The sequence below is a fragment of the Drosophila novamexicana genome, unplaced genomic scaffold (assembly GCF_003285875.2).
Source record: "Drosophila novamexicana strain 15010-1031.04,08,12 unplaced genomic scaffold, DnovRS2.1 tig00000108-arrow-pilon, whole genome shotgun sequence".
NCBI classification, from domain to species: Eukaryota; Metazoa; Arthropoda; class Insecta; order Diptera; family Drosophilidae; genus Drosophila; species Drosophila novamexicana.
Window position 1 is genome coordinate 871034 of NW_020824772.1, and position 13745 is coordinate 884778.

Here is a 13745-nt window from a genome sequence, read left to right on the forward strand (position 1 = left end):
GCCCAACAGCGACAGCAGCAGTTGGTCAGCCGTTAGTCAAATACATGCATCCATACTTATGCAAAATGCATTCGCATTTGTATTTGCATTTTCATTTGACGCGTCGATTGTGCAATTGCAATGCAAATACGCTGCCAACTGCTTAATTGAGTTAGCGCAGCGGCCGGCGCATGCCCAAAACTGCACTGAGACCATATAACGGCAGCAGAGAGTGCCTCATTTGGGTCAAGGTTAGCTGCACCGTGGGCCATGTTGATGAATTTCTTTGGCAAAGAGTGTGACTAATTGGCTGACAAACACACGCAAACAGACTAACATGCTCTTCATAAAATGTACACCTAATAAAAGTTCGGGCTTTTAAGTCATTAATAAAATGCAAGTCATAACCAAAATATATAAATAAATGTATTTAAGGCATATCGAATTTAATGGGAAATTAGTTCAAGGTCATTGACTGAACGCTGCCAGCGTCAACGTGAATATCTCAATAAAAAATATATATATCTTCGTTTGCTTTAGGGCTAAGAGATTGCGACTACCCGCCAGCATATAAATAAATATTTTAAGCAGCCAATCAGACAGCAAAATGTTTGCATTTCGTATAAGCTGAGAGCTGCGAATAAGAGAATGAGCGACTGACTGTGATTGCCCAATAGCTGATGGCTGCGGTGAGTGCCAGGCAAACATCCTCAAAAGCAAAGCCTATCGGATAATAATATTTGCATATTGCGACCGGGCGGGGCAACTGTTTAAGCTCTGGACAAATTAATTCTGTAAATGAAACACATTTCAGGAATGTCATGCTGCAACAGCAGCAGCAACAACAACTAACACAACTAGCAAGCAGCAAGTCGTTGACGAAATCTATTTCAAGTTCGTTGCTTGAGTCTTTCGATTTGCGTTTTGTGTGTGTGTCTGTCTATTATTGAGTTAGTCAGAGCCAACAAATGTGTATGCGTAAATTGCGTAAATTTCTGTGTGCCTTTATACGTGTGCACTGTGTATGTGTGTGTGTGTGTGCACAGTCAACAATGGACAAGGTCAGGCCAAGTAGTTTTTTATAATGACAACAGGCCAACATTTTTTTTTTTAATTTTTTTTTTTAGTTTTTTGGGTGCGTTTGACATTTATGGCTGGAAATTTGATCGTTTTTTTGTTTGTTGTTGCTATTTGTGCATGCTTATTGATAATTTAATTAGCTATTAGAGCACTATTAAGCTGCATACACACACACGCCTATTAACAAAATATGCATCGTTATTTGTGTTGTTTTCGGGTGACAAAATAAAATTACGAAACGCCGTGAGAAATGTCATAAGATTAGCCAATAAAGTAAACTTTTTTGTGGGCGCATGTGTGCGAAGGCGTGTACCTAATATATTTCTTGAAATACACAACACATAAATACCCTAATGTATATCTTAACAATTTCTAAAAATGCCGTTTAAACAAAATTTGTGTGCAATTAAAAACTAGAAAAACTCTTTAGACTCCATGCCAAATAAAATGTGCACGCAGTTAAACAACTATCGCGCTGACAGTTTGTAATTATAATATGGTCAAAAGGTCCCCATTTCCACGTGCTAATGAGCTCATCTCCCAGCCAGCCCACACTAGACAATCTTCTCGTAAGCTATTTTGTGGAACTCTTTTGGTAAATCCCCGAGTCAGAGCACTGAGTCAGCAGCCAGGAAATGTGTTATGACAGGCGAGTGATGAATTTATTTTGTTTATTTCGACAATCAGCCATAATGCACTTACATAAGCCTTAGCTGCAATTGCATTTGCGACAACAACAGCAACTGGTTGAGAATGATTGATCTATCTAATCATATGTAATTAAATTAATGCGAGGCACGCAATCTAAACAAGCCCAGACGCTTTTAAGACGCATCTGAGTCGCAGCTGGCACTCTCTTTCGCTTACTCCCGCTCTCTCTGTCTCTCTCTGTCTCTCTCTCTCTCTCTCTCTCTCTCTCTCTCTCTCTCTCTCTCTCTCTCTCTCTCTCTCTCTCTCTCTCTCGGTCGGAGCTGGGCGTTCGTCACGCCTGGATGCGCTGCATGATGGGCATATAAATTAAAATGCTTAACCCTCAAGGAATGTATATACGTACATATATATATTCTTAGCCTGCGCACGTCGGGGAATTCCAAGATAACAACAAGACACTTCAGAAATTTCCATTCAAATATGCAAATTTGGAGACAAACAATAAAAACAGGAACTGTACGAAACTCAGCAAGAAAGATATTCGAAAGTGATTCGACTAACAGATACATTTCCTGAGTACACAGCACAGGGTATCTGCTAGTCGCATGCCTGTTCAAAGCACATTTTGCTTGTCGACTTTTAATATTCATATTTTATTTTAGCGTGTGGCATTCAAATGCCAAGTTCTGTTCAAATATTGTTTTCAACGGAAGTCAATATATTAATAAATTGAAGCTGGCAAAATCGCATGAAGATGCTGACAAATGAGACATTGATATGGCCACATTATGCAATGGCCCATCGAGTATGAGTATTTGACACAATTACAAACTTGTTCGCCCTGCGCAAAAATGCGGTCGGACTTTTCGCTTGACGCAGCGCGCAAATATGCAAAAGACAGATACACAGATACACACACACACATGAGCACAAAAAGCTGCGCGAAGGGCGAAGCGTAGGAAAAGTCAAATCACAAGCTATAGGCGAGAGATCCCACAGAGCAAGAGCTGCACAGATTATGCAATATTTATGGGGCGACAAAGTGCAAAAGCAACAGCAGGAAGACTAAGTGACTGACTGATTGACTGACTGACGGACCGACTGACTGACTGACTGACTGACTGACTGATTGACGTGGTGCAAAGGAAGCCTGCGCGGCGAGCAATCGAGTTGTTTTTTGATTAAAAAACCCAACTTCAACTGGGTCAACATCAGTGGGTCAAAAATTGTGTTTGTTGCTTTTGTTTTATTTTGTGGGCTTCACATTTTGATTGCAATTAACAATTTTTGCCTGTTATTGTAGCTGTTATTGTTATTTTAGTTATTTCTTTTTAAATTTTTTTGTACTTTTACTTACGTTGATATCAGCATTTTGTTGTGTGTTTGTTGTTGCGCCGCCAGCGGTGGGTGTTTGCTTTGATTATGTTTAGCTTTATTTGGCTTTTGTTTAGCTATTTAAATGCTAGTTACCCTGCCTTTTACCCCAACAAAAAAAGACGCACACACAATAACCTAAACGTAACTCGTAACTGTGCGTTGCGGTCAATCTTTCGCAATGCTCAAGTGTAGTTTGACGTTTTATGCCCACATTGCTGAAATGTACATAAATAAATATATAGACAATGATCATGTTAAGAGCATAAATTATTGTTTCATTTATGCATGCGGCTGTATCTGGAGTTTGACGAGCTTTAAAGGCACTTTCTTGCTTGCATCACAACATCGCATCAACACGAATCGAACAATATGACACATGATGAATAAAATGAAGGTATTTCAACTGTTTGTATACTCTTGAATCGTATTGAATCTGTTCAGAAGCAATTTCTGCTTTTTGCCTTACGAGGTTTAAATTGGGACCCTAATCTTCGGTTGCCATCCTACTCCAGCAGACTGCTTCTTCTCAACCTTCCGTCGTTAACCAACCGTAGGACAATTCTCGGTGTTGTCCTTCTACATAAGTTGATTATTGGCGACATAGATTCTCCTTTTCTGCTAGGGCGTCTTCAATTCTCTGTTCCGGCTAGACCAACCAGAAATTATCGCCCCTTTTTACTATCTACGTGCACAACAGACTACGCTATGCACAATCCTTTTCGCGTGCTATGTAAAAATTATAATAGTTTGCATCACGTTTTCTCTACCGAACTGTCTCTACCCCTAATAAAATCGTTGCTTTCAGGATACCTTCGGGAAGTCGCTGACCATTCCCAGCTATGAGCAGGGGCATAGCTTGCCGGACAGGCTGAAAAATTTTTCCCCCACCGGGTCGGTGATTTCCCATTACTTTTCTCTCTGTCCTATCTACTTAACACTCTTTATCTAACTTACATTGCTTTACTTTATTAACAATTCTTCTTACTTTCATTTTTCCTATTTATTGTATTTTCTTTATTAATATAGCAAATTAAGATTATTTTAATGATACTTGAAAACACTTTTTTCCTACTTACAACCTTCTGCTTAGATGTAGGCTCTAATAGCGTCACTGACAAAATTAGCTGTGAAAAGGGGCACAGCTGGCCGGACTGGCAAATAAAACACCTCCATCGGTCGGTGATGCTATTTAGAAAATTGTATCCTTTAACTAGGCTTTTAGCATAAAATTCTATTGTATATTCTATTGAATAATGAGGAAGACACTCGTTTTGTCGACCATTAATAAATAAATAAATATAAAATAATTAGAAAATGGTCATGGAACTTGAAACAAGCATGCCTACCTTACCGGTTCGAACCGGGAACAACAATTATTTTCTGACAAAGCAGCTCATAATTTAAGCCGAATTTGTAGCACAAATAACAGTGGAAAAATATGATAAATAAATTGTTTTGAATATTTGAAAATTTAATTGCAACATTTTTTAGCTGCGGACAACATTTAAGAAAATCTATTACTGAATGATTTCACAGTAAACATAATAAACTTAACTATTTCATTTGAAATTCTACAAAAGAAAGCGAAGCAAGCTGCGAAATAAAACTTGGGTTCATATTTGTGTAAGGCTAAGTGCGCAAACTTAACCTAACGGCCAATCTTGGGCTTAAGCCGATAATTTTCCTAGTTAAACAGCTTGTTTATCTATATAAAATCATAATCTAAGCCACAGAATAGCGCATTTCAGACTCGACCTTATCACATCGGCTTTGCGGTTGAGCTTTTATTATTTTCGTCTACCATTAATGCTAAGTCATGCTAAGTCATAGTATATTGAATCATGGCTATAGCCTGCGATCATTAATATGGCCAGCGCAATGGCTATAATCGCACAATTCAAATGCATATCAATACGAAGTCCAAAAGCCGCTAGCCACAACAACAATAACTATAAAATAACGTCAATTGTGACAAAAGTAACATTGACGCCTTTTGTTGTATATTTTGCAAATTTGTCAGTAAACACTTGACTAATGCCACACAAATAATTCTTAGGCAGCAGTTGGCTTTTGTTTCCAACCTGAGCTAAGTTATTGTAGTGCAACGAGAATTGTTTTGCGCACTGAATGCAAACGGAAAGTTTTTATTTATGCGTCAGCGAATGTTAAAATCATATTTGTTAAACACATTATTTCAACACGTTAAACGCTATAGTCGCACTTTTTGCTGCACTTTGACGCATGACGCACTTGCACAAGTGGACAACAACAACAACAACAACAAGTGGCCACAATTGGGTTCAATGAATCTGCGGCACAAATAAACAAACCACAACAACCTGCATTTTGGTCATTTCAACTGGCCATACACACACACGCAGGCACACGCACGCACACACATGCAATTCAATAGACTTAACTGGTTGCAACTAGAAAAATATAAAAACTACTTTAAAACTAGCAAGAAATTATATGAATATCTGCTATATTCAGTTTAACGAAGCAAAAATACACTTGAATACCACAAATTTGTTAGTAAATGTTTTTTTTTCCTTTACATCTACTACGCAGTTTGTACGATTTAAACTTTAAAATACTCACTAAACATTTTATTTTTTAATTTAAAATTTTCGCCTTAACATCCTTTTTCCAATTAATTTTATCACAGTTAAAAGCAGTAAAAAGCTCTATTTATTAAGTAAACTTTTTTTTTTATTTATTTCAACCTTACAAAAAAGTTTCGGGTTTTCTGTCAGCATTTAAGCATTGTCATTCCCATTTTAATTCTTTTTTTAGAATTATTTTTAATGGAAAGCGTGAAAAAATAAAATTGTCATAAGATAAATAAATAACAAACACATGTTTAAACCGCGTTTAGGCATTGTTTAGGACTATTTAAAAAATCACTTGACTCAATATATTATTTATCCTAACAAGGTAATAAAAATAAAGTAAATGAGAATTGGAAAAACCAAAACGAAATAAAAAGCTTTTGTTTGTACGCAAAAATGTTTGAAAAACTTCCACAGATTCATAAGGCTCAGTCTGAGCAGAATAAACAATTAAAAAACGAAGAGCTACTACTAAAAAAATTTCAAAAAACTTTTAAAATTGCGCATGCGGTTCATAAAACCATTTCGAACTAGTGATACCCTCGGTTAGGGTATAAAAATGCGATTGCCAAACATTGGGCAATATCAAGCAGGCGGGCATTCGGAGCAGTTGCCTGTTTTATAAATGGCCAATGCACACACACACACCCAACAAATACATAGATATATACTATATTATTTTCAGTTTTCAATTTTCATTGTGTATTTTAGTTTTCAACGAGGCAATTGCCAAACTTCGAACGATCTGTGTGCATACCGGAAAATCCCAAATACATTTTATTGAATTTTGCTGCCTAAATAATTCAAATGGCCCAACAGCTCAATAATTTAACTGACGCATGTTCTGCGTGCGTGACATTTAAAATTAAAGAAAACAAAAACAAGTAAATAGCCGCTGGGCTAGGCATGTGACAGTCATTAAAGTGGCCTTAAAGGCAGGCAGGGTATGCTGGCCTGTGGTTATGGCCAAGTGGTCTTAGAACTGCCTTGGCTATACGCGCCTGAGCCGGCGCACAAGACTTTCGCTCTCTGTGGGACTCTGCGGGTTTTTCATGGCGTTTTCATTTTCAGTTTGTTTGTTTTTCCGATGACATAATTTCAGGCACGTCTTGAGCTGTGCAGCTGTGTGCGACACAGTTTTGTGTCTGCAACGCCTGCCACTTCTTCGGCTGCGGCTATGGCTTTTGCTTGTTGCTGCAACTTGCAAACCAGTTGAGCTTAATTTACTCGTACCTGAGTTTAGTTGCTGTTGTTGTGGCAACTGGTTATGTGGCCTGTCTATAGACGTTTTCTTAGCACACCCGCACCAACAAGAAACAACAACAACAACAACAGCTGTTTATTGCCATCCTTAAATAATCTCTTGGTAGCGCTTTATGGCCAAGAATTTGGCAATCAAGCTCACCGACTGGCTTGCTTTCAGCTGGCCTAAACTATATTTTAGACGACTTATTTGTTTGTTTAGCCTAAACACACTTAGAGAACTGCAAGTGGCAGAGTCGAGCTAGCGTTAAACCAGTCTATGGCTTGCTTTGATTTAATAACACAATTGCTACTGCTTCGTTGAAAGAGATTGTACAATTGCCACAATTAATAATTAATTTACTTAACAACCATTTGCCGTTGCATAAGTGAATACTGAAAGAAAAGACAAGAAACAAGAAAAACTATTCAATTTCAAAGTACACGAGAACGACAGCAACTGTTCCATGTGGTCATGAAATGTACAATTAAATAATTAATGTACTGAGAAAAAAGTGAGTGTACAACTCTTTAAAGGCTTTTTTCAGTATTGATTGATATATCAGCGTACACTTATTATGCGGACAGTTCAATGGCATTAAAACAACCAATGTGTATTGTGCTGCCATGTCATCGGGTGCCTACTCATTAGGGGCTGGAGTTCAAGCCCAAGTGACAGGCTTTCAAATTACAAGCGATCAGTAGGCAACGACAACGCGTGTTTAATTGAACCATTAGAGGCTGTCATTAAATGGCCAAGCTACCAGTTTTGCTTTCAGCCAGCAACAATGCGACGCGCTTATTATAGATGCAGCTATCTAAATGTATTTGTTAAATATCTCTAGACGATTATGAAAGCCAACTGCCAACCGTGTGTAATTGGTTTAATAAACGTTTAATCGAAACAACTAGAACTATGTGTTTTGCATAACAACTTTGGTTTTTTGCTCTATAAAATATGACAATTACCTTGGATTTTAATAAAATGTCGCAAAGCAACAAAAGAAATCATCTAGATTCAGATACAATTTGCATTATACTAGTTTTATGAATGCTCCCTTGAACCAAGCCGCGCGCGTGATAAGCACACAACAAAGAGCAAAAGAAACAGCAGCGAAGAAAAAAGAAAAAAAAAAACGACAAGCAGAAGAAGAAAAAACCCAAGCCGAAAATACCAGTTCAAGTTGAAGCTTTTCAGCGCTGCACAGTTCGGAAATGCACAGAGCGAATGTGGAAAGAAAACCTTGACAACAAATTTTCAGGGCCTCCCTCGAGGAAGGTCGTTGGGTGCACAAAATGCGACAATGAATGCAGTTGAATATTTATTTCAAGAGACAAGCACAATGATATTAACGTGATTACTGTTGCCCACTGCTCGATCTGTACCAGTGTTTGTACCCATATATATTCCATCTCCCAGTGTGCCTGTGTGTGTGTGTGTGCGTGTGTGTGTGCTGAATATGCGATAAAGTCATAACACCCATTTAGACTGAACTTTGCTCACAATTTGTAAGCAACACGGCTCAAACATACGTCAAGCGACTTAGAGTCGGGCTCACGGAGGAGCGTGGAGCGTATCTTTTAGCTGCAATGCCGGCCTCCCCGTTGCTCGTGCAAATTGCTGTTGACCTCTTGCCCAGTGCAGTCATCGTCGCCATAGTTGTTAATTATAGCCAATTAGAAACGACCTGGAAACTCGGCTCAACGCTGAGCGCTGATTTCCAGCCAGTGCTCGGTAATGCATTGATCTTTATTTAATAATGATAACTGCATTGAAGCATTTAATCACTATATCATTAGTTAAATAAATATGTATATGCATTGAGTGTTAACTGGGGTTTAGTTAGAATCAATTAAAATATCGAATATGGATTAACAATAGTTAACGGTGCTCACTAAGCAGTAATCATTGAAAACAACTTTGAACTTTCCATGTGCTAGTATTTAAGCGTCTAATGAATGTATTTAATGGTATGCCAGAATAATTATATGAATTGAAAGTCTATATCTAGCGTAAAGTAAAGTAAGGAAATCAATAAAGCTCATTTAAAGCTTTAAATATTTGTATTGAATTATCTCAAAAGATCATAAAATATAAGATCTGTTTATGAAAATATTCAAAGCTGGAATCTCTTTTACCGAAAATTGGTTTACAGCTCATTTAAAGCTCATAAGGATTGGAAATAAATCTCATATTACAATTTAATTTAATGATTTTACATATTTTCGCGAGGATATATATTGATCTTTTAGACATAGATCTTGAATCTAGAGTTCTTATTACAAAATATTCAAAATTAATGATAGTTCTGAGATTTTATTTCATTATTTTTAGATGAAGATGAATTATTTGCAACATCTATTAAAATCCCTATAAGAAATATTTAAACAAAAGCACATATAAGCTTTAAGTTGATAAATATTTCACCAAAATAATAATCGATTAGAGCCCCATATGAAGCAAATGTAAGTGCCAATCCTAATGCCATCTCGGACTCGGATATAATTGCGAATATTCTAACAGCGTTTTTTTGGCTTGGGCAGCGGCAAAAAGCTGTCCATTTGTATGCGCAGCGTTGGAGCTGACGAGCGTTTGCACATTTTAAATAAACAGTAGCCATAGCCGTGCCAGGAGCTTGAAGAGGGGGCGTGGCGGGGCTACAGTCACGTTGCCGAGTATGTTTTCATGTTATTTTTTGCTGCTTATTTTTGTTTCTTTGATGATGTGGACAATGATGGAGGGCCTGACAAAGCCGCACAAAGTAATTGTTGACTCGAAGAGACAACAAAGCGGCGGACATTTGTTTTACAGAGAATATTTATGGTATTATTAATATTCTTATTATTATACTTTATACTCATATTTCAACTGTTGTGCCCGAGCTGGGCTAATGATGTTTGCGCAATGATTTCCTGCAACATATAGCACTTGAGGTGCCAAACTCGTCAAACTCCAAATCTTAAAGCTCGCAATTGTTGATTTAGCAAATTTACACTTACAGTGCGTTCTTAAGACGTTTCCTGTCCGCTGCTCCGTATGTGTTGGTGTGCGTGTGTATGTGTGTGTAGGAAAGAGTCGTTAAGTGTCGTCAAAAGTGCAAATATTTGCACAAGCTGTTGCTAGGCGTGTGCGTTGTTCTTTTTGTTGTTGTAATCCACTAATTGGCTGTTGATTGCTCTCGCACAACAGAAGACTTAGGACACAAACTTCAATCTAGCTGTATGCACATATGTGTGTTGATTTTGATATATACTTTTATCAGCACTTTGTTATCGTTATCGCTCTTAAAGTTGTCACTAGTTATCGCGGCGTATGGCAGGGCGGAGGAGCGAGTTCGTAGACGCGTGTGTTTCGCATTAAGCTGCGACTAAGACTGACTTCAAGTCGTTGCCCAAGCTGAGAGCTGAGCTGCGCTGATGCTCTACGACGTGGACGTCGACGTCAACTTCGCTGCTAGCTTTGCACTTTACACTTTGTCAGCGCGAGAGAGATTAACAGTGAGTGGATGAGCAAGTGAGTGAGAGACAGAAAGAGAGCTGCTGCACTGCTGCATGTGCGTGTGTTGCTGTCTCGCTGCTGCTAGAAATACAACTGAAAGCTAAGCCACACAGCAGTCAAAGCACCTGTGCGAGCAGCGCCGCCAAAAGCGCTCAAAGAAACACTCAATTTGAGCTGTGCTTTGTGGAAAGAGCGCGTGTCGTCTGGCGCTTTTTGAGCGTATTTTGCTGAAAAGTTTGTTGCCTTCGTTTGTTGCTCCTTTGCGCAGCGGCAGCAGTAGCAGCAGCTCGTTCACCTTCAAAGCATTCAGCATGCGTGCACGCTTTAAGGGCAAAGCACAAAAGGGCTTCTCGCTGCCGCTGCCGCTGCAGTTGGGTTTTTCGACGTCGTTGTTGTGACGTTGACGTTGACGTCGTGCCGCGCTTATGTAAGTCGGCGACCTTCAGGCCGTCGCTTTACGCGCTGTGCATAAAACAATGCGCGGCTTCTTCTTCTTCTTCTTCTTCTTGTGAGCAACCAGAATTGCAACAGCAACAGCTACAGTAACAGCCGCTCACCATTCACACGCTCTCCGCAAATTGCATCACCTGTTGAAATAGCAGCCAGATTCTGTCTCAACAGGCTCAAAATGAAGCCGGAAAGACGCAAGTAAGCGCATTTGAATTCGAAACTGATTCAAGCAAATGGCCGAAAATATGGCTATGGCAAGCATTAAAAACAATAGCGAAATAGCAATAATCACTTATAATTTGTTTAATTTGCTCTTAATGCCAAATATGCGTGCGCATTAAGAAGTCACAGCCGCAGTCAAAGACACGTCAACGAGTTTGGCATTTTTTGCGCCTGGTCAAGGCAATATTTAATGCTTTAATTGTAATAATTAAAGTGGCGAAGAATCGGCTCGAGAATTGACGAATGATGGACGGGCGTGCAGACGTCGCATAGATAAACCGCGAAATCAATAACAAAACAACAACAACAACAACAACAACAACAGCAGCAGCAGCAGCGCAGCAACAAAATCAATTTGAAACTGTGTATTGCACAATTTCAATGTCATGCATATGTTAACAGTTTGAGGGCCTCACTTAGGGCGTTCCAACTCGGATACATGTGAAAGAGACGAAGAAGACAAATACGAATAACAAGAAAGAGCAACAGCTTTGTAAGTGAATCGTGACGACGTTGAAATGCTCTTTCAGTCCAAATTGAGGGAAATGTTCATAAAGTAACAGTTATGTGTTAGGTATTACATTTATATGTGGGAGACATGCTTTATAAGTAAAGCAATTTTTAAACAGTTTCATTGAGAAATTTATCAATTTTAATATTATTATTAAACTTTTTTTTTGTTATTATTGTTAGGTACATCTTTGACTAAGGGCATTAATTTCAGATTGATCTCACTTTAAACCAATTCTTTTTGTCCCGATATTAATTTATTTCAGTTGCATTATTGGTTAACAATTATAATAAAAATCATATAATTATATTATTACCAACTATAATTCGGAAAAAAAAACTGTATCACAGCTATGAATACATATATATATTTTAGAGATTATTCGCACCTAAAATAATACTTTTTATAATTATTGGTTTAGTTCAAAATTATTTTAAAATATAATTAGTATACATTTTTTGTCTGATATATATTAAAAAACAGTAGATAATCTATTGCACGCAGCTCTTAAGTCTGTTTTGTGTTACAAATCTAGTGACTATATCAAAATGCCCCGTGCTGTCGCCTGCACATAAATAAACCAGCCGGGCGACATTTGCGCAACGCTGACATTGAAAATGCCCAACTGCCCATCACAGTGGGTGTTTGTTGGCCAAATGTGCCATCAAATTGAATGTTGTAACAAAGCGCGCATGAAATTGAAATTGACATTTTTGATTTTTAGTTTTTTGTTTTTTTTTTCTATATCGAACAGGCGACAGTGCAAAAAGTTTGGCTCTGAACTAAAAAAAACATGAGCATTTTTTTACACATGGGTTTCTTATAAAGCGACAATTAAATGGCAAGGCTTTATGTTTATATATAATTTAATTTATATACATATATTGGCTGATAATATAAGAGCAAGTCATGCGGGCTTATCAAGCTGCATATATCAATATTTTTGAGGCAGACGCCATTTTTGTGCTCTTCCTGCACGCATTACGCATACGCCGCGTGCAACATGTGTTTTTTTGATGACGCTTAAATACAGTTTTGAGTGTAAACATCCTGGTTGCGCTGGCCCAGTAATTGCTGTCAAATAAAAATGTAATTCACAAAACATATACCCACACAATAAACATAAACAAAACTGCGTAAGTCGTTTGCAGCGCACTTGACATCAATTTCTCAGCTGTCAGCGTGCTAATGAGCCCTGCAATGTGATTTCCAGCCTGGCCGGGCCGTGCCGGGCCGGGCCGAGTCGGGCCTGGCCTGGCCTGCCAGCACTCCATCATCGCTGGCAGATTTTGTAATGCCCAGATTCATGAATCACAGCGGCCTACTCCAATTTCCATAGCCGGCTCGAGCATTAACTTAGTCTAAAGCTAATTTGCATTGGCACACAGCTTGTATTTTGTGCCAGCTCGTATATTGTTTCAATTTGTGCAGTTGAAGCGGCTTCGTTCAAGCCCCACTCCCGCCTCCTCCCAAAAACGCTGCAGCACTCTTCAGTCTCTTGTAAAAACCTTCAACATGGCAACATGGACCTGGCTTGGAAACGTTGTTTTTTGCCTTTTACATAGCGCGACTTTCGTAAACTTTGCTTTAGTTTAAATTAAGCTGAAACACCCACACGTTAAGCCCGAGCATACATTAATTGTGTGCCACAAGGAAGATGAGATACCCTAACTCTTGAAAGCGACTCGTTCACGCTTCAATATAAAGAGGGTTCAGGTTTGAATTCCAGATTTAGATATGTTTGATGCCTTCTGTGGCCGCAATTACGAAAGTATAATGCAATATTTAATCCACACAGAAAAACAACTATAGTATTAACTAAAACCTAATTAGTTTGTACGAAAATTACTTGATAGTAATTTATTTATATTTTATGTATTTATTTATTTATTTTTTTTTGCCTTTTATTAAGAAAAAGCTCCAAAGAATTGTCTTTAAATCAAAACAAGGAAGCAAATTTTTGGACAGCAAATAAATTCATATTAAATATATTCAATAATATAGTAACAAGCTGATGTTAAATGAGGGATGAGCTGAGGCAGGAGTCTATATATGTTGCCCAACTACATAAAAAACATAATATACTTAACAAAAAAAGAATATGAGATACAGTATGTATTGG

General features: G+C 38.1%; 1 protein-coding gene across 5 annotated transcripts in view; it reads right to left on the minus strand.

Annotated features, from left to right (window-relative positions):
• The window catches only part of LOC115757744 (ABC transporter G family member 23), a 28554-nt gene that overhangs the window by 6997 nt on the left and 7812 nt on the right, over nucleotides 1-13745 (minus strand). For 2 of the 5 annotated variants that reach the window (XM_030698134.1, XM_030698132.1), the window contains exons 1-2: nucleotides 9942-10313; nucleotides 3068-3302 (exon numbers count right to left, since the gene is read on the minus strand). The exons of 2 other annotated variants lie outside the window; for them this stretch is intronic. In XM_030698134.1, coding sequence (XP_030553994.1) covers nucleotides 3068-3081 — 14 coding nt within the window. In that variant the 5' untranslated portion in view covers nucleotides 3082-3302; nucleotides 9942-10313. Of the gene's footprint in view, nucleotides 1-3067; nucleotides 3303-9941; nucleotides 10314-13745 lie in introns of those variants that run through there. One more of the 5 variants, XM_030698133.1, reaches the window with a different exon arrangement.